At 48.0% G+C, this 24,879-nt stretch overlaps 1 protein-coding gene across 1 annotated transcript in view; it reads right to left on the bottom strand.

The window, feature by feature from the left end:
* ALOX5 (arachidonate 5-lipoxygenase) overlaps positions 1-23,465 on the bottom strand; it is an 859,090-nt gene extending 835,625 nt beyond the window's left edge. The window contains exon 1 of the mRNA XM_069240432.1: positions 23,153-23,465. Coding sequence (XP_069096533.1) covers positions 23,153-23,302 — 150 coding nt within the window. The 5' untranslated portion in view covers positions 23,303-23,465. The remainder of the gene's footprint in view (positions 1-23,152) is intronic.
* Between the last annotated feature and the right edge of the window lie 1,414 nt (positions 23,466-24,879).

Here is a 24,879-nt window from a genome sequence, read left to right on the forward strand (position 1 = left end):
AGTAGGAAGAAAGGTGATTAGGAGGAATGAATGTTTGAATGACTTTGGGGTACTGTTTGTTGGGGGAAATGTTTTAAGGGTGAGGAGTGTCAGGTTTTTCTGTTGTATTAGTAAGTTAATTATGTTTGTTAACTTAAATGAGTCTGTAAACCTGTCCTAATAGAGCAACCTTTTGCTCTTAAACTTGCCTGGTTATTGTGCCTTCCCACCCATTGGGGTCCTGGGATTGGCAACCTAAGGATGTCCATCCCCTGGGATATTCTGGCGGGTGGAACAGGCCATGCAAGTGGGGATAGCCATTGGGTAATTTAGATGCGAGGGAGGGGTTTTAGTATACTGTCCCTTGAGTCACTCCCCTTCTTAAGGGTGGAGAGTGTTAGGCTTTTCTGTTGTATTAATGAGGCCGATGTTGTTTACTTATGTTTGTTAACTTAAATGAGTCTGCATTCCTGTCCTAATAAAGTGGCCTTTTGATCTTAAACTTGCCTGGTTATTATGACTTACTGCTTGATGTGCTCTTTAGTCACCTTAGACATTGAGGCAGCCGGCGGTGCTTTTAATTTTGATTGCCGCACCCTCTAATCACATTGGCTACTTTTCTGAGTGCACAAAAATAACGGGCTTTTGTAGGTGATTACTAAAGACAATATGTGAAAGCATGTACAGAAGTTTTGTTCATCTCTGAACTTCAGTAGCAGCTGAGTGCTAAAGGCAACGTGTGAAAGGTTATGTTCATCTATCAACTCCAACACCTATAGGCGATTAGGAGTAAAAGTAGGTTCAATTCTGAACCCCAGTAGCAACAACACCATGACTGCTATTTTTCCATATGCTCTCTTCCCCCACTCGAGCTAAGTAATACAGTATAGGGCTTGGGAAGTGATGGCTCTGCACAAGGAAGGAAGGCCAAGGCACTCAACAGTTGAACATTGTAATCAATAGCCCTGCTTCAGTAACTCTTTGCATGCATCATACCTGACAGACAAATTTGAAAATGTGGTGGCCCTTATGTGAACCAGGTTGTCCTGTAATCAGCAGGTACGGGAAAGCCACACTTGTGGAATGCTCGCCTGGGCACAGTTTATTAACAATCAGAATACAATTATATGTTTATACAGTATTTGGCCTCACTGCTGCCATTTACACCGTTACCTAGGTTACACTTTTAGTTTCACTGGTATTTTATTTGCAGAATCTATTTTTTTGTATGTGCAGCCTTTTGTGTTTATTTTGTTATACTGTTTTACAACAGTATGAGGTCTGTGGGGTGTATTAATGAAAAATAAAATACATCTTGTATTAGTTAGAGCTGGTCAGTCCTTTCATTCCCAGGCCTGTCAAGTTTCCCATGTGTAACATACTGCTTAACTTCAGGTTGTTTTCTTTGAATTTTGGGACTTGTAGTCTTGTTTGTTCTCTGGCTCGGTTCTAACGGGGGGGGGCAGGTGGACCAGGCAATCCAGGCAGAAGTCCGAGACAATTGCCAAGGACCCCGCCAGGAAATTAGTCTCTCCTGATTGTCACCCTTGTGTCCCACTCTGTCACCCTGTCCACCTTGAACTGCCATTGCTCCCCTTCCTATGCCCCCTTGGACAATGCACCTGTGCTACAGATAGACTGGAACTATACCTTAACTTTCCTCCATCATCACCCCAGCCGATTGCACTTCCCCCTTTTCTTCTTAGCACTGCAATAAACACACTTTGAAAAAATACAAGCATGGAGTATGTCAAATGATTTAAGTATGTATTTGTTTAACAAGGTTTAAAAATTGCAATTCAACTGTACAGTAATATTCACATAGGATAGACCTGTAGTTGGCTGCAGTGAACACACCAGGAGCGATAGAGTGGCACCAACATCTGCAAAAAGAGTTGCCAAAGGGTACAGTGAGTGGGCATAGAAGTGGGAATTCACTGCCTGCCAGTGACAATATAAAACAAAAAGATGACAATGAAATGTGAAGTTACACTGTCCCTATGTGTCCTTGGAAGTATTGTCTAATCACTACAGTTCTGTTCTCATCCTCATCCTCTGCCTCCTCATCTTCACTGTCCACAGGGTCCACAGCCGCCACACGGCCATCTCCAGCCTCCTCCTCCTGCAGAAATGGCACATGGCATCTAAGGGCAAGGTTATGCAACATGCAGCATGCCACGATTATCTGGCAGACCTTCTTGGGTGAGTGGCACAGTGATCCACCTGTCAGATGGAGGCACTGAAACCTGGCCTTCAGGAGGCCAAATGTTCGTTCAATGATCCTTCTTATTTGCCCATGTGCCTCATTGTAACATTCCTCAGCCCTTGTCCTGGGATTCCCCACAGGGGTCATTAGCCATGATAGGTTGGGGTAACCAGAGTCACCTGCAAATATTGAGAGACAACATTTAGCCACACACCATCCCTTATGGCCCACACCATACCCATACACCAACATCCACTAGGTGGGAACCAGGGCTCACCTATTAGCCACACCTTGTTCCTCTGGAGTTGGGCCATCACATTTGGGATGCTGCTATTTGTAGGAAAGTACCATCTTGCCTGGCATGTTACCCCCATATTTCACTGTATATATGTTGTTTTAGTTGTATGTGTCACTGGGACCCTGCCAGCCAGGGCCCCAGTGCTCCTAAGTGTGCCCTGTATGTGTTACCTGTGTTATGACTAACTGTCTCACTGAGGCTCTGCTATCCAGAACCTCAGTGGTTATGCTCTCTCATTTCTTTCCAAATTGTCACTAACAGGCTAGTGACCAATTTCACCAATTTACATTGGCATACTGGAACACCCTTATAATTCCCTAGTATATGGTACTAAGGTACCCAGGGTATTGGGGTTCCAGGAGATCCCTATGGGCTGCAGCATTTCTTTTGCCACCCATAGGGAGCTCTGACAATTCTTACACAGGCCTGCCACTGCAGCCTGAGTGAAATAACATCCACGTTATTTCACAGCCATTTACCACTGCACTTAAGTAACTTATAAGTCACCTATATGTCTAACCTTTACCTGGTAAAGGTTGGGTGCTAAGTTACTTAGTGTGTGGGCACCCTGGCACTAGCCAAGGTGCTCCCACATTGTTCAGGGCAAATTCCCCGGACTTTGTGAGTGCGGGGACACCATTACACGTGTGCACTATACATAGGTCACTACCTATGCATAGCTTCACAATGGTAACTCCGAATATGGCCATGTAACATGTCTATGATCATGGAATTGCCCCCTCAATGCCATCCTGGCATTGTTGGCACAATCCCATGATTCCACGGGTCTCTAGCACAGACCCGGGTACTGCCAAACTGCCTTTTCAGGGGTTTCATTGCAGCTGCTGCTGCTGCCAACCCCTCAGACAGGTTTCTGCCCTCCTGGGGTACAGCCATGCTTGGCCCAGGAAGGCAGAACAAAGGACTTCCTCAGAGAGAGGGTGTTACACCCTCTCCCTTTGGAAAAAGGTGTTAAGGCAGGGGAGGAGTAGCCTCCCCCAGCCTCTGGAAATGCTTTCATGGGCACAGATGGTGCCCATTTCGGCATAAGCCAGTCTACACCGTTTCAGGGACCCCTCAGCCCTGCTCTGGCGCGAAACTGGACAAAGGAAAGGGGAGTGACCACTCCCCTGACCTGCACCTCCCCTGGGAGGTGCCCAGAGCTCCTCCAGTGTGCTCCAGACCTCTGCCATCTTGGAAACAGAGGTGCTGGTGGCACACTGGACTGCTCTGAGTGGCCAGGGCCAGCAGGTGACGTCAGAGACTCCTTCTGATAGGCTCCTTCAGGTGTTGCTAGCCTATCCTCTCTCCTAAGTAGCCAAACCCTCTTTTCTGGCTATTTAGGGTCTCTGCTCTGGGGAATTCCTTAGATAACGAATGCAAGAGCTCATCAGAGTTCCTCTGCATCTCCCTCTTCACCTTCTGCCAAGAAATCGACTGCTGACCGCGCTGGAAGCCTGCAAAACTGCAACAAAGTAGCAAAGACGACTACTGCGACACTGTAACGCTGATCCAGCCGCCTTCTCGACTGTTTTCCTGGTGGTGCATGCTGTGGGGGTAGTCTGCCTCCTCTCTGCACTAGAAGCTCCGAAGAAATCTCCCGTGGGTTGACGGAATCTTCCCCCTGCAACCGCAGGCACCAAAGAACTGCATCACTGGTCCTCTGGGTCTCCTCTATAGCACGACGAGGGAGGTCCCTTGAACTCAGCAACTCTGTCCAAGGGACTCCCACAGTCCAGTGACTCTTCAGTCCAAGTTTGGTGGAGGTAAGTCCTTGCCTCCCCACGCCAGACTGCATTGCTGGGAACCGCATGTTTTGCAGCTACTCCGGCTCCTGTGCACTATTCCAGGATTTCCTTTGTGCACAGCCAAGCCTGGGTCCACGGCACTCTAACCTGCATTGCACGACCTCCTGAGTTGTCCTCCGGCGGCGTGGGACTCTCTTGTACAACTTCGGGTGAGCACCATTTCACTCCACTTTGTAGTGCCTGTTCCAGCACTTCTGCGGGTGCTGCCTGCTTTTGAGAGGGCTCCTTGTCTTGCTGGACACCCCGCCTGTCCCCTCACGCAATTGGCGACATCCTGGTCCCTCCTGGGCCACAGCAGCACCCAAAAACCCTAACCGCAAGCTTTGCAGCTAGCAAGGCTTGTTTGCGGTCTTTCTTCAGAAAAACACTTCTGCACGACTCTTCACGACGTGGGTCATCTATCCTCCAAAGAGGAAGTTTCTAGCCCTTGTCGTTCCTGCAGAATCCTCAGCTTCTACTGTCCAGTAGCAGCTTCTTTGCACCCACAGCTGGCATTTCCTGGGCATCTGCCCACTCTCGACTTGATCATGACTTTTGGACTTGGTCCCCTTGTTCCACAGGTACTCTCGTCTGGAAATCCATCGTTGTTGCATTGCTGGTGTTGGTTTTTCCTGCAGAATTCCCCTATCACGACTTCTGTGCTCTTTGGGGAACTTCAGTGCACTTTGCACTCACTTTTCAGGGTCTTGGGGTGGGCTATTTTTCTAACCCTAACTGTTTTCTTACAGACCCCGCGACCCTCTACAAGGTCACATAGGTTTGGGGTCCATTCGTGGTTCGCATTCCACTTCTAGAGTATATGGTTTGTGTTGCCCCTATCCCTATGTGTCCCCATTGCATCCTATTGTAACTATACATTGTTTGCACTGTTTTCTATTGCTATTACTGCATATTTTGGTATTGTGTACATATATCTTGTGTATATTTGCTATCCTCATACTGAGGGTACTCACTGAGATACTTTGGCATATTGTCATAAAAATAAAGTACCTTTATTTTTAGTATATCTGTGTATTGTGTTTTCTTATAATATTGTGCAAGTGACACTAGTGGTACTGTAGGAGCTTCACTCGTCTCCTAGTTCAGCCTAAGCTGCTCTGCTAAGCTACCATTTTCTATCAGCCTAAGCTGCTAGACACCCCTATACACTAATAAGGGATACCTGGGCCTGGTGCAAGATGTAAGTACCCCTTGGTACTCACTACAAGCCAGTCCAGCCTCCTACATTGGTTGTGCAGCGGTGGGATAAGTACTTTGCAACTACTTACCACTTTTGTCATTGTACTTTTCATAAGAGAAAAATATACAAAACAAGTTCAGTGTATGTACACATAACCAAAATGTTTTGCTTTTCTTCTCTCACTTCTTTACTAAGTGCTGAAAAGTACCTCTAAACTTTCTAAAAAGTTCTTAAAAAGTTTTAAAAGTTTTTTTCTGTCTTTCAAAAAGTTCTGAAAAACTTTTTCTCACTTTTTCTTTCCTTCAAACACTGTCTAAAATGTCTGGTACAGGCCAAACTCTTGATCTGTCCAACATAGCTTATGACAACCTTAGCTGGAAGGAAGCAAGGAGTCTCTGTGTAGATAGAGGTTTAGGGGTAGGGAAGAATCCCTCAAAACAACTGTTGGTTAATATGCTCATTGAACAAGATAAGACCTTAGGTGGCACTTCTGGTGAGAAATTAGCTGATGGTTCCCACCCTGATTCTGGGGCACCCCTAGCAAAAGATGTGGGAGGGAAACTTTCCAACCTGCCCCCTAGCAAGCCACCTAGCATAGCTGGTACTGATGTGAATTCACATCATAGTAATAGTGTTGTTTCTCATCACAGTCATAGTGTTGTTTCTCATCACAGTAAAAGTGTTACTTCTGTAGGCCAGAATTTTAGAGTGTCATCTGGTAGGGCCAGGTCTCCTTCTGTTCAATCTCAGCATACTTCTGTTTCTAGACATGCCTCTCCCACCCACCCTGATGACAGAATGTTAGAAAGGAAGCTCAATAGATTGAGAGTGGAACAATCCAGGCTGAAGCTCAAGAGGCAACAGCTGGATTTAGATAGGCAGTCATTGGATTTGGAAAGAGAAAGACAGAAGTTGGGGTTAGGACCCCATGGTGGCAGCAGCAGTATTCCAAATAGTCATCCTGCAAAAGAGCATGATTCTAGGAATCTGCACAAGATAGTTCCCCCTTATAAGGAGGGGGATGACATTAACAAGTGGTTTGCTGCACTTGAGAGGGCCTGTGTTGTACAGGATGTCCCTCAAAGGCAGTGGGCTGCTATCCTATGGCTATCATTTAGTGGAAAGGGTAGGGATAGGCTCCTTACTGTTAAAGAAAGTGATGCCAATAATTTTGCAGTTCTTAAGAATGCACTCCTAGATGGTTATGGCTTAACCACTGAACAGTACAGGATGAAGTTCAGAGAAATCAAAAAGGAGTCTTCACAAGACTGGGTAGACTTTGTTGACCATTCAGTGAAGGCCTTGGAGGGGTGGTTACATGGCAGTAAAGTTACTGATTATGAAAGCCTGTATAACTTAAACCTGAGAGAGCATATTCTTAATAATTGTGTGTCTGATTTGTTGCAACAGTACCTGATGGACTCTGATCTGACCTCTCCCCAAGAATTGGGAAAGAAGGCAGACAAATGGGTCAGAACAAGGGTGAACAGAAAAGTTCATACAGGGGGTGACAAAGATGGCAAGAAGAAGGATGGTAAGTCTTCTGACAAGGGTGGGGACAAATCTAAAAATGAGTCTCCATCAGGCCCAATAAAACACTCTTTTGGGGGGGGGGGCAAATCCTCTTCAAATCAAAACAAAGAAAAGAAACAATGGTGCTATTTGTGTAAAATAAAAGGCCATTGGACAACAGATCCCAGTTGTCCAAAGAAAAGCACCAAGCCTCCTACCACTACAACCCCTGCTGCTACACCTAGTGTCCCTACTAATAGCAGTGGTGGTGGGAGAAAACCTACTAATAGCCAATCCAAGGGAGTAGCTGGGCTCACTATTGGTAACTTAGTTGGGGTTGGTCTAATTAGGGAGACCACAGAGGCTGTGTTAGTCTCTGAGGGGGCTATTGATTTAGCCACCTTGGTTGCTTGTCCCCTTAACATGGATAAGTACAATCAACTACCCCTAATAAATGGTGTTGAGGTTCAGGCCTACAGGGACACAGGTGCCAGTGTTACAATGGTAATAGAGAAACTGGTCCACCCTGAACAACACCTACTTGTTCACCAGTACCAAGTAACCGATGCTCATAACAACACCCTTAGCCACCCCATGGCTGTTGTGAATCTCAACTGGGGGGGGGGTTACTGGCCCAAAGAAAGTTGTGGTTGCCTCAGATTTACCTGTAGACTGTCTATTAGGAAATGATTTAGAGACATCAGCTTGGGCAGAAGTGGAGTTGGAGGCTCATGCAGCAATGCTGGGCATTCCAGGGCATATTTTTGCTTTGACCAGGCCAAAAAGCAAAAAGGACAGGGTGACTTGGATCCTGGAAGAATGGACCAAGTGCTCCCTAAAGCTAGGGTTAGTAAAGGTAAAACACTACCTACTATCCCTCCCTCTACAGTGGATTCTAATTCTGAGGAAGAAGAATTTCCGCCCTGTGCAGAACCTACACCAGAGGAGCTGGAAGCAGACACTGCTGAGCTTTTGGGTGAAGGGGGGCCTGCCAGGGAGGAGCTGAGTGTGGCACAGCATACCTGTCCCACACTAGAGGGTCTAAGGCAGCAAGCTGTCAAACAAGCAAATGGGGATGTCAGTGACTCTCACAGAGTTTACTGGGAGGACAACCTCTTGTACACTGAAGCAAGGGATCCAAAACCTGGAGCTGCCAGGAGATTGGTGATTCCTCAGGAGTACAGAAAGTTCCTCCTAACTCTAGCCCACGACATTCCCTTAGCTGGACATTTAGGACAAATGAAAACTTGGGACAGGCTTGTTCCCTTGTTTCATTGGCCTAGAATGTCAGAGGACACAAAGGAATTTTGTAAGTCCTGTGAAACCTGTCAAGCCAGTGGCAAAACAGGTGGCACTCCAAAGGCACCCCTTATTCCACTGCCTGTGGTTGGGGTTCACTTTGAAAGGGTAGGGGTTGACATAGTTGGCCCCCTTGACCCTCCTACTGCTTCAGGCAATAGTTTTATCTTGGTGGTAGTGGACCATGCCACCAGATATCCTGAAGCAATTCCTCTAAGGACCACTACAGCTCCTGCAGTGGCAAAGGCCCTCTTGGGAATCTTTTCCAGGGTGGGCTTCCCAAAAGAGGTGGTATCAGACAGAGGAAGCAATTTCATGTCTGCTTACTAAAAAGGCCATGGGGAAGGAATGTGGTGTTACATACAAGTTCACCACACCCTATCATCCACAAACAAATGGACTGGTGGAGAGATTTAACAAAACTCTCAAAGGTATGATAACGGGACTCCCTGAAAAACCCCGCAGGAGATGGGATATCCTGTTACCTTGCCTCCTTTTTGCTTACAGGGAGGTACCCCAAAAAGGAGTGGGCTTCAGCCCCTTTGAACTCCTATTTGGACACCCTGTGAGAGGTCCTCTAACACTTGTTAAGGAGGGTTGGGAACAACCTTTAAAAGCTCCAAAGCAAGACATAGTGGACTATGTACTTGGCCTCAGATCTAGGATGGCTGAGTACATGAAAAAGGCCACTAAAAACCTTCAGGCCAGCCAAGAGCTCCAGAAGCAATGGCATGACCAGAAGGCTGTTTTGGTTCAGTACCAACCAGGGCAGAAAGTGTGGGTCTTGGAGCCTGTGGCCCCAAGAGCACTCCAAGACAATTGGAGTGGACCCCACATAATTGTTGAGAAGAAGGGTGAAGTCACCTACTTAGTTGACTTAGGCACTGCCAGGAGTCCCCTTAGGGTGCTCCATGTCAATCGCCTGAAACCCTACTATGACAGGGCTGATCTCACCCTGCTCATGGCAACAGATGAGGGACAGGAAGAAGAGAGTGACCCTCTCCCTGATCTCTTCTCTTCCCAAGAACAAGATGCTCTAGTGGAAGGTGTAGTACTGGCAGATTGTCTTACTGCTGAGCAGAAAGACCACTGCATAAATCTCCTGGGTCAGTTTTCTGAACTCTTCTCCACTGTGCCAGGCACCACTTCTTGGTGTGAGCACACTATAGATACTGGAGACAGCTTGCCTGTCAAAAGTAAGATCTATAGGCAGCCTGACCATGTCAGAGACTGCATAAAGCAAGAGGTGCAGAAAATGCTTGAACTAGGAGTGGTTGAGCACTCTGAAAGTCCATGGGCCTCTCCTGTGGTACTTGCACCAAAACCTCATTCCAAGGATGGAAAGAAGGAAATGCGGTTTTGTGTAGACTATAGAGGTCTCAACCAGGTAACCAAAACTGATGCTCACCCTATACCCAGGGCAGATGAGCTCATAGATACACTGGCATTTGCCAAGTATCTAAGCACTTTTGATTTGACTGCAGGGTATTGGCAGATCAAATTATAAGAAGATGCAAAAGCAAAAACTGCATTTTCAACCATTGGAGGCCATTACCAATTCACAGTAATGCCTTTTGGATTGAAAAATGCACCTGCCACTTTTCAAAGGTTGGTGAATACAGTCCTGCAAGGGCTGGAGGCTTTAGTGCAGCATATCCAGATGATGTAGCTGTTTTTAGCTCCAGCTGGGATGATCACCTGGTCCACCTATAGAAGGTTTTGGAGTCCCTGCAAAAGGCAGGCCTCACTATCAAGGCTTCAAAGTGCCAGATAGGGCAGGGGAAGGTGGTTTATCTGGGACACCTGGTAGGTGGAGAACAGATTGCACCACTTCAGGGGAAAATCCAAACTATTATAGATTGGGTTCCCCCTACTACTCAGACTCAGGTGAGAGCCTTTTTAGGCCTCACTAGGTACTATAGGAGGTTCATAAAGAACCATGGCTCCATTGCAGCCCCTCTTAATGACCTCACATCTAAAAAAATGCCTAAGAAGGTATTATGGACAGCAAACTGTCAGAAAGCTTTTGAGGAGCTGAAGGAGGCCATGTGCTCTGCACCTGTCCTGAAAAGCCCCTGTTACTCCCAAAAATTCATTGTCCAAACTGATGCATCTGAATTAGGGGTAGGGGCAGTCTTATCACAACTTAATTCTGAGGGCCAGGATCAACCTGTTGCTTTTATCAGCAGGAGGTTGACCCCTAGAGAAAAGCGTTGGTCTGCCATATAGAGGGAGGCCTTTCCTGTGGTCTGGGCACTGAAGAAGTTGAGGCCATACCTGTTTGGCACTCACTTCATTGTACAGACAGACCACAAACCTCTACTTTGGCTAAAACAAATGAAAGGTGAAAACCCTAAATTGTTGAGGTGGTCCATATCCCTACAGGGAATGGACTATACAGTGGAACATAGACCTGGGAGTACCCACTCCAATGCAGATGGACTCTCCAGATATTTCCACTTAGACAATGAAGACTCATCAGGTCATGGCTAGTCTTATTGTCCTTCGTTTGGGGGGGGGGTTGTGTAGGAAAGTACCATCTTGCCTGGCATGTTACCCCCATATTTCACTGTATATATGTTGTTTTAGTTGTATGTGTCACTGGGTCCCTGCCAGCCAGGGCCCCAGTGCTCATAAGTGTGCCCTGTATGTGTTACCTGTGTTATGACTAACTGTCTCACTGAGGCTCTGCTATCCAGAACCTCAGTGGTTATGCTCTCTCATTTCTTTCCAAATTGTCACTAACAGGCTAGTGACCAATTTCACCAATTTACAGTGGCATAATGGAACACCCTTATAATTCCCTAGTATATGGTACTAAGGTACCCAGTGTATTGGGGTTCCAGGAGATCCCTATGGGCTGCAGCATTTCTTTTGCCACCCATAGGGAGCTCTGACAATTCTTACACAGGCCTGCCACTGCAGCCTGAGTGAAATAACATCCACGTTATTTCACAGCCATTTACCACTGCACTTAAGTAACTTATAAGTCACCTATATGTCTAACCTTTACCTGGTAAAGGTTGGGTGCTAAGTTACTTAGTGTGTGGGCACCCTGGCACTAGCCAAGGTGCTCCCACATTGTTCAGGGCAAATTCCCCGGACTTTGTGAGTGCGGGGACACCATTACACGCGTGCACTATACATAGGTCACTACCTATGTATAGCTTCACAATGGTAACTCCGAATATGGCCATGTAACATGTCTATGATCATGGAATTGCCCCCTCAATGCCATCCTGGCATTGTTGGCACAATCCCATGATCCCACGGGTCTCTAGCACAGACCCGGGTACTGCCAAACTGCCTTTTCAGGGGTTTCACTGCAGCTGCTGCTGCTGCCAACCCCTCAGACAGGTTTCTGCCCTCCTGGGGTCCAGCCAGGCTTGGCCCAGGAAGGCAGAACAAAGGACTTCCTCAGAGAGAGGGTGTTACACCCTCTCCCTTTGGAAGAAGGTGTTAAGGCAGGGGAGGAGTAGCCTCCCCCAGCCTCTGGAAATGCTTTTATGGGCACAGATGGTGCCCATTTCTGCATAAGTCAGTCTACACCGGTTCAGGGACCCCTCAGCCCTGCTCTGGCGCGAAACTGGACAAAGGAAAGGGGAGTGACCACTCCCCTGACCTGCACCTCCCCTGGGAGGTGCCCAGAGCTCCTCCAGTGTGCTCCAGACCTCTGCCATCTTGGAAACAGAGGTGCTGCTGGCACACTGGACTGCTCTGAGTGGCCAGGGCCAGCAGGTGATGTCAGAGACTCCTTCTGATAGGCTCCTTCAGGTATTGCTAGCCTATCCTCTCTCCTAAGTAGCCAAACCCTCTTTTCTGGCTATTTAGGGTCTCTGCTCTGGGGAATTCCTTAGATAACGAATGCAAGAGCTCATCAGAGTTCCTCTGCATCTCTCTCTTCACCTTCTGCCAAGGAATCGACTGCTGACCGCGCTGGAAGCCTGCAAAACTGCAACAAAGTAGCAAAGACGACTACTGCGACACTGTAACGCTTATCCAGCCGCCTTCTCAACTGTTTTCCTGGTGGTGCATGCTGTGGGGGTAGTCTGCCTCCTCTCTGCACTAGAAGCTCCGAAGAAATCTCCTGTGGGTCGACGGAATCTTCCCCCTGCAACCACAGGCACCAAAGAACTGCATCACCGGTCCTCTGGGTCTCCTCTCAGCACGATGAGCGAGGTCCCTTGAACTCAGCAACTCTGTCCAAGGGACTCCCACAGTCCAGTGACTCTTCAGTCCAAGTTTGGTGGAGGTAAGTCCTTGCCTCCCCACGCCAGACTGCATTGCTGGGAACCGCGTGTTTTGCAGCTACTCCGGCTCCTGTGCTCTTTTCCAGGATTTCCTTTGTGCACAGCCAAGCCTGGGTCCACGGCAGTCTAACCTGCATTGCACGACCTCCTGAGTTGTCCTCCAGCGGCGTGGGACTCTCTTGTGCAACTTTGGGTGAGCACCATTTCACTCCACTTTGTAGTGCCTGTTCCAGCACTTCTGTGGGTGCTGCCTGCTTCTGAGAGGGCTCCTTATCTTGCTGGATGCCCCCTCTGTCCCCTCACGCAATTGGCGACATCCTGGTCCCTCCTGGGCCACAACAGCACCCAAAAACCCTAACCATGAGCTTTGCAGCTAGCAAGGCTTGTTTCCGGTCTTTCTTCAGGAAAACACTTCTGTACAACTCTTCACGACGTGGGACATCTATCCTACAAAGAAGAAGTTTCTATCCCTTGTCGTTCCTGCAGAATCCTCAGCTTCTACTGTCCAGTAGCAGCTTCTTTGCACCCACAGCTGGCATTTCCTGGGCATCTGCCCACTCCCGACTTGATCGTGACTTTTGGACTTGGTCCCCTTGTTCCACGGGTACTCTCGTCTGGAAATCCATCGTTGTTGCATTGCTGGTGTTGGTCTTTCCTGCAGAATTCCCCTATCACAACTTCTGTGCTCTTTGGGGAACTTAGGTGCACTTTGCACCCACTTTTCAGGGTCTTGGGGTGGGCTATTTTTCTAACCCTCACTGTTTTCTTACTGTCCCAGCGACCCTCTACAAGGTCACATAGGTTTGGGGTCCATTCGTGGTTCGCATTCCACTTCTAGAGTATATGGTTTGTGTTGCCCCTATCCCTATGTGCCCCCATTGCATTCTATTGTGACTATACATTGTTTGCACTGTTTTCTATTGCTATTACTGCATATTTTGGTATTGTGTACATATATCTTGTGTATATTTGTTATCCTCATACTGAGGGTACTCACTGAGATACTTTGGCATATTGTCATAATAATAAAGTACCTTTATTTTTAGTATATCTGTGTATTGTGTTTTCTTATGATATTGTGAAAGTGACACTAGTGGTACTGTAGGAGCTTCACTCGTCTCCTAGTTCAGCCTAAGCTGCTCTGCTAAGCTGCCATTTTCTATCAGCCTAAGCTGCTAGACACCCCTATACACTAATAAGGGATACCTGGGCCTGGTGCAAGGTGTAAGTACCCCTTGGTACTCACTACAAGCCAGTCCAGCCTCCTACACTATTCGTCAGGATAAAGGCATCATGCACCGACCCAGGATACTTAGCATTGACATGGGAGATGTACTGGTCTGCCAGGCACACCACCTGTACATTCATGGAATTAAAACTCTTTCGATTTCTGAATACCTGTGCATTTTGCAGGGGGGGGGGCAAATGCAATATGTGTTCCATCAATTGCCCAAATTATGTTGGGGTTATGTCCCATTGCATAGAAGTCAGCCTTCACTGTGGCCAAATCCTTCACCTGGGGGAAAACAATGTAGCTGCACATGTGTTTAATCAGGGCAGACAACACTCTGGTCAGCACTATTGAGAACATTGGCTGTGACATTCCTGCTGCCAAGCCCACTGTCACTTGGAAATAACCAGTTGCCAGGAAATGGAGTACAGATAGCACTTGCACAAGCGGGGGGATCCCAGTCGGATGACGGATTGCAGATATCAGGTCAGGCTCGAGTTGGGCACAAACTCAGTGATTGTGGCCCTGTCAAGTATGTAGGTAAGGATAATGTGCCTGTCCTCCATTGTTGCCAAGTCTTCCAGGGGTCTGTACACGGGGTTATGTCTCCATCTCCTATTCATCTGCAGCGGTTGCAATCTATGGGGCAAAAGAGTGAGGAGACGGTCATAAACTGTACATTGTACCCACAGCAGTACAATGCATGATGTGAAAATTAGATGTATAAGTGGCATTTGTCCTGTATGTACAATTGTGAACTGTGATGCAGTTTTAATCCAGGGCCTGCCCCCCCCTTGAAATGGGGTCCGTCTGTCCTGTGTGGAGGGACAAGTGGAAGTGAGGTAATTCTGCTGATGTTGTTCGCCGTTGCGGGAGGCGGTCGGGATCCGCCGTGCAATGACTCATTGGATAATATTGGCCCCTATGGGGTACAGTGGCCAAAGGTGATGCACTGCCGCGAACGTCACTGCCATTTTCTATTTGTTCACTCACTTGCTACCTGACTTTCAACATGAGAGGACCTACACTGCATGTGCTGCTGTGACCTGTGTCTGGAACCTACCATGGCCAGTGTGACTGGGGAAAGGGCCCCTTCCTTCACCTCGGCAGAGCTGGAGCGACTGGTGGATGGGCATCCAGACCAACAGGTGAGTACACCATGAGCATGATGCATGGGGCATGAACGCATGGAGGGGCGGGTGTGAAGGCCTCTTGATGGGGGGTTGGTGGATGTCCCCTGGACGGCGTGCAGCTTGTGTGCTGGGCCATGTCTGTGCAAATTGGGATGGGAAGGGGTCTGATGGGCCAGAGTGTAACAGGCAGGACAGTCTGACTAATACCTTTCCCTGTGTGTATTTCCTCTGCAGGTCAGCACCCATCAAAAGAATGGTATATGGCGTGCCATCACCAAGGACATGCGGACCCTTGGGGTCTACGGCAGGCGGAGCACCCACTGTCGGAAATGGTGGGAGGACCTGAGACGCTGGGGCACGGAAGACTGCAGAGGCCCAGCTGGGGATGGCCTCCAATCGAGGAAGGGGTGCCCATTGAACCCTGACCCCCTGATGGCCCTCATACTGGCGGTGGCCTATCCGGAGCTGGATGGGCACTTGATGGCATCACAGCAGCCACAAGGGGTGAGTACAGTGCCCATCATTACAACTTACGCCTGGTGGGGGGGTATCCGGGTGGGGGATGTGTGTCTGTGGGTGCCCCTAGGCCAGGCCTGACATTGCAGAGTAGGTCCCATGTTGGGCAGGGTTCTGATTTGATATTTCTCCTACCTAACTAGTAGGCATCCACTACTGGGCAGGGCTGTGTGGGTCCCAGGTATGCTGCAGTTGGCGGTATGTGTCCCTCATTGTTACCGGTAGTGCACTGCATAGTGCGTAGGGCTCCCTATGTGTGAGGGTGCAGTGTACGCCAACAATGGTGTTGGTGCAGCCATTGACCAAGTGTTTCCTTTTTCTCTTCCTCCCCCTTTTTGTTTTGTCATCCTGTCCTTATGTGCATTAGCATCATCTGGCGGAGGAGCAGAGGCACCGGCGACGAAGGGAGCTGCATTCCACAGGACCCAGGAGGCACAGTCTACTGATGGTGAGGGCACCAGTGGGACGGAGGGCGAGGGGAGCACCAAGGCGGAGTCTGGAGGGGACAGTTCGGACACAGATACCTCCTCCGATGGAATCTCCCTGGTGGTGGAGGACACCTCTGTGCCGACCCCAGCAACAGGTACAGCCGCCACCCCCATACCAACACCACCCTCCAAGCAGCCCCTCAGCGAGTTGCCCGTGCCGCTCACCCAGGAGGGTGGGCATCTCCTTCACCCCAGGCACCTCAGGCCCTGCCCCAGTTAGCCCTGCTGTCCTGAGTGAAGAGGCTATTGACCTCCTGCGATCCATCTCTGTAGGGCAGTCAACCATTGTGAATGCCATCCAAGGGCTGGCAGCCCAAATGCAACAAACAATGCATTTCTGGAGGACATTCACACTGGTTTGGCGGCCCAACAGAGATCAATCCAGGCTCTGGCCTCCTCTCTGATGACAGCCATTGTCCCTGTTTCCACCCTCCCCCTCCAACTTCCTCTACCCAATCCCTTTCCCCTCAACCCCAGCCTATCCCAAGCACACAGGCAGACCAGAATGCACACTGGACAACACACAAGAGTGGCACAGGCAAACACAAGCACCACACTTCATCCCACATGCCCTCATACAAACACCATCCAGATGCAGACATACCAACATCCACTGCCTCCACTGTGTCCCCCTCCATCTCATCCTTCACCTTCCTCCAAGTTGTGTCTACACTCACACCTGCATGCACTACATCCTCATCCACTACCGCCATCACCACCACACCTATCAGAACACACACCTCACTGGCAGACACCACCCCAACAGCCATGCACACGTCCCCTGTGTCCTCTCCCACAGTGTCTGTCCCCTCCCCCAAGGTACACAAATGCAAGCACCCAGACACCCAACAGCCATCCACCTCACAACAGCATCCAGCCCATGCACCTGCACCCAAACACAGCAGACAGACACCTCCTACAGCCACTCCCACTTCCTCCGCTCCCAAACCTTCTCCCTCTCCCTGCCCCAATGCCCCTAAGAAGCTTTGACCTCTTCCCTACCCCTCCCCCTGTCCTTCACGTCTGGCCAGGGTGGGTAAAACCCAGGCAAGCACCTCAGCCACCCAGTCCCCGGGCCCAGTAGTGTCCACAGCAACTCGTTGTGGGAAAGGATCCAGGGCACAAGGCAGCCTCACAGAAAGGGTGCCCGCCCCAAGTACTGGTGTGAAGGGCAAGGAGCCATCCCCAGCTGCTGCCAGGAAGGGCAAGGAGCCATCCCCAGCTGCTGCCAGGATGGGCAAGGAGCCATCCCCAGCTGCTGCCAGGAAGGGCAAGGGGCCTGCACCAGCTGCTGCCATGAAGGGCAAGGAGCCATCCCCAGCTGCTGCCAGGAAGGGCAAGGGGACTGCACCAGCTGCTGCCCTGAAGAGCAAGGAGCCATCCCCAGCTGCTGCCAGAAAGGGCAAGGGGCTTCACCAGCAGGCAGGAAGGGTAAGGGGCCTGGTGCTGGGACTCAGTCAGAGCCCCCACCACCAACCATGGCGCCTGGCTCCAAGCTCCAGGAGCTTCCCCCCCCCCCCACCATCAGCAGCAGCAGCACCAGTGGGCAGCCGTCCGAGGCTGCAGGGAATTGGCTGGAGCTTCCCCCCACCATCAGCAGCAGCAGCACCAGTGGCAGCCATCTGAGGCTGCAAGGGATTGGCTGGTACTTCCCCCCCACCACCCGCAGCAGCAGAAGCACCAGCACCAGTGGGCAGCCATCCGAGGCTGCAGGGGATGAGCTGGAGCTGCCCCCCACCACCACCAGCAGCAGCACCAGTGGGCAGCCATCAAGGCTGCAGGGGATGGGCAGGAGCTACCCCCCTCCTCCACCAACAGCATCAGCAGCACCACCACTGATAAGCCATCACCACCGGCGGACAGTCTGTAGTCCTGCGTCCATGGGCTGCTGTGCGGCCTGGCCCCTGCAAACCCTGTGGGTATCATACCCACCTGACAGACTGTGACCTTGCACTCCCCAAGATCTGCATCACAGGGCTCGATGCCCCCTCCAGAACCAGTGGGTATGGCACCCACTCACCCCATCATCCCCAGGATGAAGATCACAAGGCATGATGCCCACTCCAGAAACAGTGGGAAAAACACCCACTCACCCCATCCTTCCCAGGATGAAGATCACAGGGCACGATGACCCCTCCAGAACCAGTGGGGAAAACACCCAACCTGCAAGACTGTGGCCTTGCACTCCCCGGGACCAAGCAGTGGGCAAATCACCCACTTGAGAAACTGTGGCCTTGCACTTCCCAGGATAGTGTACAGGGCATGTTGCCCCCTCCAGGACCAGTGGTGTTGTACCACCTGCCGGTTGAGGTGCACCCACCATTCCCCGTCGCCCTGAGGTGCCTGCCTATTTTCAAACTGATGCCCCTGCAGTGTTCTCTCCGTGTTGTTGCAGGAGACAAGTAGGGCCTTGGACTTTGTCATGTGGCGCTGTGGCCCACACACATTGAGGACTGGGCAGTGTCCCTTGATTTGTACATATGTATATACTTTTAGATTGGATGTACGTATTTTTTATGTATTTATATTATTACACCCTCTTTCAACTATTCATGTTGTCCTTGCATTATTCCTGAGGGGAACAGGGTAAATATGTTTTCTTACTGCATCTGATTGTGTGTATGGTGCTGGGGTGGGGGAGTTGGGGGTTGTGTGTGTGTTTCACTCATTTTCCTCCCTCCCTCCCCTGTGTGCTATGCGGCTGTACCTACTGTGGTCGTCTCCGCTGTCGTTAGTGTTCGTGGTGGAGCAGGTCGTAGAAGATCATAGGAAAAATCTGCGGCTAGGGCTCCAATGGTGAGTTGTTTCCCTTCTGTGCAGTGTTTCCGCCAGGCTTTTGATGTCGTTAGTACTGCCCCAGAAAAGGTGGCTGATTGGATTGTAATTATAAGGTGGGCGGAACATTGACTTCCACTTGGCTGTAGGCGGCTACCGCCGTGGTGCCTGTTGTTTCCGCCCTGGCGGTTGGTGTGGTAAAGTGGCTGTCTATCTGAGTTTTCACCGCCATGGTCATAATTTGGCGGTAGTTACCGCCAGCCTGTTGGTGGTATTACCACCACTTAATCACCGACCGCCAGGGTTGTAATGAGGGCCAATGTGTTTTTGAACAGTTGGTTTTCTAATTACTGTGTTTGAACGTGCTTTCATGCACAAATATGGAGAAAACTAGTTTTGGTGAAATAAAATATTTGCCAAGATCGCACAATTTAAGTTGGGAAGCTGCCATTTATCCAGGTTTTATGTTTTCACTTTGTACAAATCAGCCACTAAATGGCTATTTAGCTCTCCTTTTTATGTTGATGCTTTGTTTGGCCTCTTTGTGCAGTTTTTGCAGTTTTATATTCTGCAAACTCAACCTGGAGGTATTGAAGCGCTTTACTTGAACACCAGTTACACTGCACAAGGTCACATTCATTTCTTTTAGGCACTGGAGATTTTGCCCACAATCACAGGATGTTGAGGCAACGCCAAGGCTCAAACCTAGCTTGCTCAAATTGGAAGCTAATCTCGTAAACCACATCCTGGGTAGATTGACAATGGCAGGAAGAAGGTACATGAAAGCTAGGCTCTTTATGGGCCTGAAGTTCCAACAAGACCCCAAGGTGAGTGAGAGCCAGGCTTCAGACTCAAGTCCAAACCAAGATTTTAGTGAGTACCCCATCTCTAGTTGGGATAATGGGGACAGAGGTTTCCCTGCCAATGATGCCGAAGGTACATTGAAATAAGGGCCCAAGCACCTGAAAGGCCTTATGCACCTCCAATATGGTCTGTGTGGGGGTTCTGAGAGTGTTTATGTATTTTAGCTTGTTTACACTTCACACAGTAATATACTGTAGGATGGCGCATGCATTATACTATTCAAATAGCTGAATGCATGCTTCATTGGATGAGCAGCCACCAGGGCGATGGAATCATAAATGTCCCCCAAGAATAATGTGGAATTACAATGTCTAATAGTCCAAGGGCTTGAGTCATAAAGTACGCTTACACTTTTGTGTAAGTTTACTATTTACTATGAGTTTATTTTTGCTAACAGTAATTTTACGACTCTGGAGATGCTACAGTTGGAGTAGAGAGCTCTGAACATAAAAAATTGGGAGAAGCCTAACTTTTTATGTGCGGAGTCTCTTCTACCGGTTGGAATCTCTACAGTTGAATATAATTAATATTCGTAAAGTTAAACCTGTAGTTTATGAATACCCACAAAACTAGTAAACTTACACAAATGTGTAAGTTTACCTTTGGGAACCAGGTGCTAAATATGTCTGTCTGTTTTGTGCCAGTTGCTGAGGTGAAGTAAATAACTGTGTTATCTCAAGTAAGATATTGTCTTGGGCTGAATTTGTTGTCACCAGTATGGTCGTTACAAATGTGAGCATTTCATATTCTGGTATCTTGTTAAAGCACGTTGCACATTCCCAGGTTATAGTCAGCACCACTGGAATTTTGCCATTTTATGACTGTGTTGTTTTTCTCAAAATCATCGATTAGCTGCATTTGCCACATAATCTATTATCTGCTGCATGATCTGCAGATGTAAACAATGTTTCTGTCTTAAAGGGTTCAAAAGATACAAAAAAATGCTGCAATACATGTTTTAGTGCAGCTGAAGACCCTTTGCAAAAGTAGATGTGTTCACCTTTCATTTGCTTATTGCTATACATGCATCTTAAACTTGTACTAATGAGGTGCAACCTAGGCTCAGCCAGAGATAACAAGTGTAAAATAAATGGCAAAATAATGAATACTATCACAAAATGTTGCTGTTTTACACCAATTAATTTGCCTTTTCTTGAAGCATAATTTAGTCAACTCTGTCACATAATTTGGTCCTCCCCTACCATATAAATTCAGTGGCCCTGGTGATACTCTTTGTCCAACCGTCTACTCGCACTGGAGCTGATCATAATTCACTTCAATAAAGGGCTACCACAGGCTATTCAATGTGGGATAATATACACATGGTGGCATTAATGCTAATTATCTAGCCCTACCTCAGGCATAAATAACCCAAGCCAAGAACCGTTGGATCTTCCTTGACTGCAAACTCAACATCAAAGTCCATCTCAATGCCATTATTGTCTTGTGCTTCGATATACTGAAGACGCTATGGAAGATTTTCAAATGACTCCCAGTCAACATGTGGAAAATCACCACCCACACTCTTGCCACTAGCAACCTAGGCTACAGGAACACCCACCAAAAGGGATAAACATGCATTTGAACAGAAGGCTGCATAACATTCACAACTCAGCAGCCAGAATCACTATCAAACTCCCATGTCACTCACACATCTCACCCCACTTCAAGGAGCTACACGGGCTTCCCATACCCAAATGAGCACATTTCAAACATGTCACCCAAATTTTAAAGGCACTCTGGCCCAGCATACCCCAACAATACCATCTACTTTCACAAACTTTCCAGGCACCCCAGCTCGCAACACTCCTGTTTGCATACATCCCACGGATATGGAAAACCAGATCCAGCGGTTGAGCATTCTCCTACATCACTCCTAAAGCATGAAATAGCGTGTCTTTACACATCCGAGCCTTCTTCTCACGCCTTGAAACTGCAAGAAGCTGAAGACCAGGCTTTACAAATGACCAAATTAGGCCCTAGACTTGGCTAATCTCACACCTGCTCAGCGCCAGGATAACCTGGTGGGTGAGAGTGCGCTTTATACACCAACATAACATGACCCGACAGAATCAAATGCACTTTTTGGAGCATTCAGTTCAGACTGGTACAAAACCCAACCATGCTTGAGTATTCTGTTAATCTGGATGATTGCTTTTGTTTCCCATTTTATGTGCCTCTTTGCCTCTGCGCCCACATCCATAATATGGGTGGGCTCAGAGGCAAAATGGTTCCCTTGATTTTGTGGGGTTACACCCCATGCCAGTAAGGAAGCATCCTCTGAAAATAGCACCAGCTATACATTCGTCAGTATTACAGAAGGGGATGCACAAGGGTCTGCGACCCCTTCTGTAACTGTTCACTCTGTGTAACACAGCCTCAGAGGTTACCTGTATGGTTTTACACTTGTCAGACATAAAAACTGCTCTTAGTTGTCAACAACACTGCTTTTGCCAAATGTGTTGCTGTTTTTTTAAACCTTTTTTATCAATAAAAATACACCGCAAAGGAATAACTTGAAAATAAACAGTTACAATGTTGACAGTATGCAAAAAAATAGGTGTTGGGCAAATTGCAAGGAGTAAGTAGCCAGACTTCATAGTGTGACATGTCAAGGCTTAGGTGTGGTAACAGGGACCTCTTTAAACTTGAACGACTATTACAATCTGCTTGGAATCCAGGTGCTTGTGTTGAAGCCTGGCCTGCGTGAAGCTATCAGCCTTGTGGCTGCTGAGTACAGGCATCAGCTCATAATCTCAAATAACTCTCAAGATGCACTGTATGCTGGTTTTGAAGAATATATGATGTAAATCACATGCTTGTAACCTACCTCCAGCATTGACAAAAAAAACAGGCCCACATTGGCCCACCTAAAATTACCCTTGGCTCATCCAGATGAAAATTCCTGGAACCCGGCCTGTTTATTCTACTATAAGACAGGACTACAAGACCCAGAATTTAAAGGAAAACACCTGGCATGGAGCAGCACATCATGCCTGGGAAACTTGATATCTACATATTCTACCTAACATTTACCCCCTGCCAAGCACGCACAACAGGGATTAGACTAATGCAATTTTGGGCAGATGTCTGCATCACCACACTGAAATTAACTGGTCATGCATCAAAGCACCCCCTGCATACACAAGGTGCTCAATGCTGCCTGGCTGCATCTCGCAAAAGTAGCTAGTGTATTGCTGGCTTGTAGTGCTTAGCTGCTGTCTGCCGCGCTGTGCGATGCTGGGCTACGGTTGAGCCTCTAAAACAAATTCTCACATTTACACCATGCTTGGCTAGAACAACTGGGTTAGTGACTTTCCATTCAGGGTTTGCAACAGTTTCAAGATCTTTTTAGAGCGTCTCGTTTCTTAAATGGTGTAATTATCTGTTTCCATTTACTCCATTGTTAGGTTTTACTCGCAAGAAAGTGCCACTCGAAGTGTCACACATTTGGTCGTTGAATGTCACTCGTAAGTACACAGAAATAGAAACTTCACACATAAGCAATCTGAAAACTTGGCAGCTATATAATACAGCGAAACAAACGACACTGAAATTGCAATGCAGAATATACAGTGTGGACATTTGTGGTTGCAGATTGACTAACACTTACCGCTCCTCTTTCGAAATCGTTGTACATCGCTTTATCGAGAAGGTTCTTTTCACTGCTTCCCTCGGAGCCGATGAGAGTGATGTAAACGTAGTCATCGGTGCCTGCAAACCACTGGCTTCCAGTCGCCACGGTCACTGTGTAGGAAGGCATGGCAGGTAATTCGACAAATGTACTATGCCGATTCTGCAAGAGAAGGCTTCGCTTTCTACCACGCGGAGAGGCCGGGATATGATTCCTTCAACTTCGTCCTGGCATCGGTATTTCTCTGTTTGCTAGCGCCTTTCACCGCGAGGTCTGTGAGGGAAATACTGTCACGAGCAGAAAAGGCACTTGAGTTATGAAAAGAAGTGTGGACCACTGAAAAGCAGAAGTTGTCTGCCCCGCCCCCCTCTGACGTACATAGCAAGTTTGGGAAGCATGTTTTAGGAGGTGCGTTTTGAGCAGCGTTTTAATTTGCAGGTTCTGTCGCGTATTGAGTACCTGCAGTGTTCTAATTTGAAAAGGAGAGAATTCTGCACTTCTTAGCAGGAGTTCTGAACCTTTAATGGCATAGTACGGGCTCTTCTCAGTAGCAGCCATACACTCTGGGTCAGTGAGTATCAGCTCTTTTATATTTCCATTTCAACTTTTTTATTGTCTGTCTTTTTGGAAAAACAATTTTTTATTGAAGTTTTGCATTGAACAACCAAACATCGACTACATGACTGCAGTCAAAGTACAAGGAATTCAAGAATATACACAATTCCATGGTCAGCATGCAGCCTGGGAGGAGAGGGAGTGGGCAGAGGAAAGACAAAAGGGAAAGGAAAACCTGCCCCTCAACAGAGGTTATGCCCAGCATATGGAGTGATGTCCATTGCCGCCGTGTCTGTACAGTCAGCGGTCACAGAAGGTACCACCCAATATTATAAGGGCACATAGGTAGGGCTCAGCGCAAGGGAGACCTCTCAAGGCCAGGCTCAACCTGTTGAACACTCGAAAAAGTGTCGGCTGGATCGTTCGTGTTCTCCTAGGAATCTTACACAGGAAGCCCAGATGTCAGGATGTCCAAGAGTGAACTAGCTGGATCATGGAGTACTTGCTGTAGGGTAACAAAGGTCCCCTCCGGGTATGCAGTAACAAGGGACGCCAGTTGCATTTAACATAACCGACCACGAGCGCCAGCGTCCATAGCCACAGATATCAAGGGGTGACTCACAATCGGCACTAGCGAGGCGAATAAGTAATCCGGTCGCACCCTCTGTCGCAACTGAACCCACTCCCACACCATGCAAGCCACCATGTCTATCTGACTCCGCGGCGGCTAGGAAGCATGCATATGTTGCAGGTAAAGTTTCAAGTTTATTTATTCATGATATGGAACTCATAGGAGGTCCACATAGGCAATTCAATATATATAAAATAACAATAATACATACTCAATAGAATAAGATCAACATTATCATACGAATTAAATGTCAAAATATATAGTCAATATTATTTACAAATAAAGTACATCCATATGTCAGCTCACTTAGCTATGTTACAGTACATTTCCTATACAATGAATCAATATATAATCAGATAAACCTCATGAATCTATTTGAATAAGGGCACATTCTTTGTACTGCCTGTTCTATAAAACAATCATTATAAATTAAACATTTAAAAAACATTTCTAATATAGAATATTTATTTTGAACTGTTAAACAACAGTTTGAGAGCTTCACTTGCTGAGCGTATCTTAA

The sequence above is a fragment of the Pleurodeles waltl genome, chromosome 6, assembly GCF_031143425.1.
Source record: "Pleurodeles waltl isolate 20211129_DDA chromosome 6, aPleWal1.hap1.20221129, whole genome shotgun sequence".
Taxonomy (NCBI): domain Eukaryota; kingdom Metazoa; phylum Chordata; class Amphibia; order Caudata; family Salamandridae; genus Pleurodeles; species Pleurodeles waltl.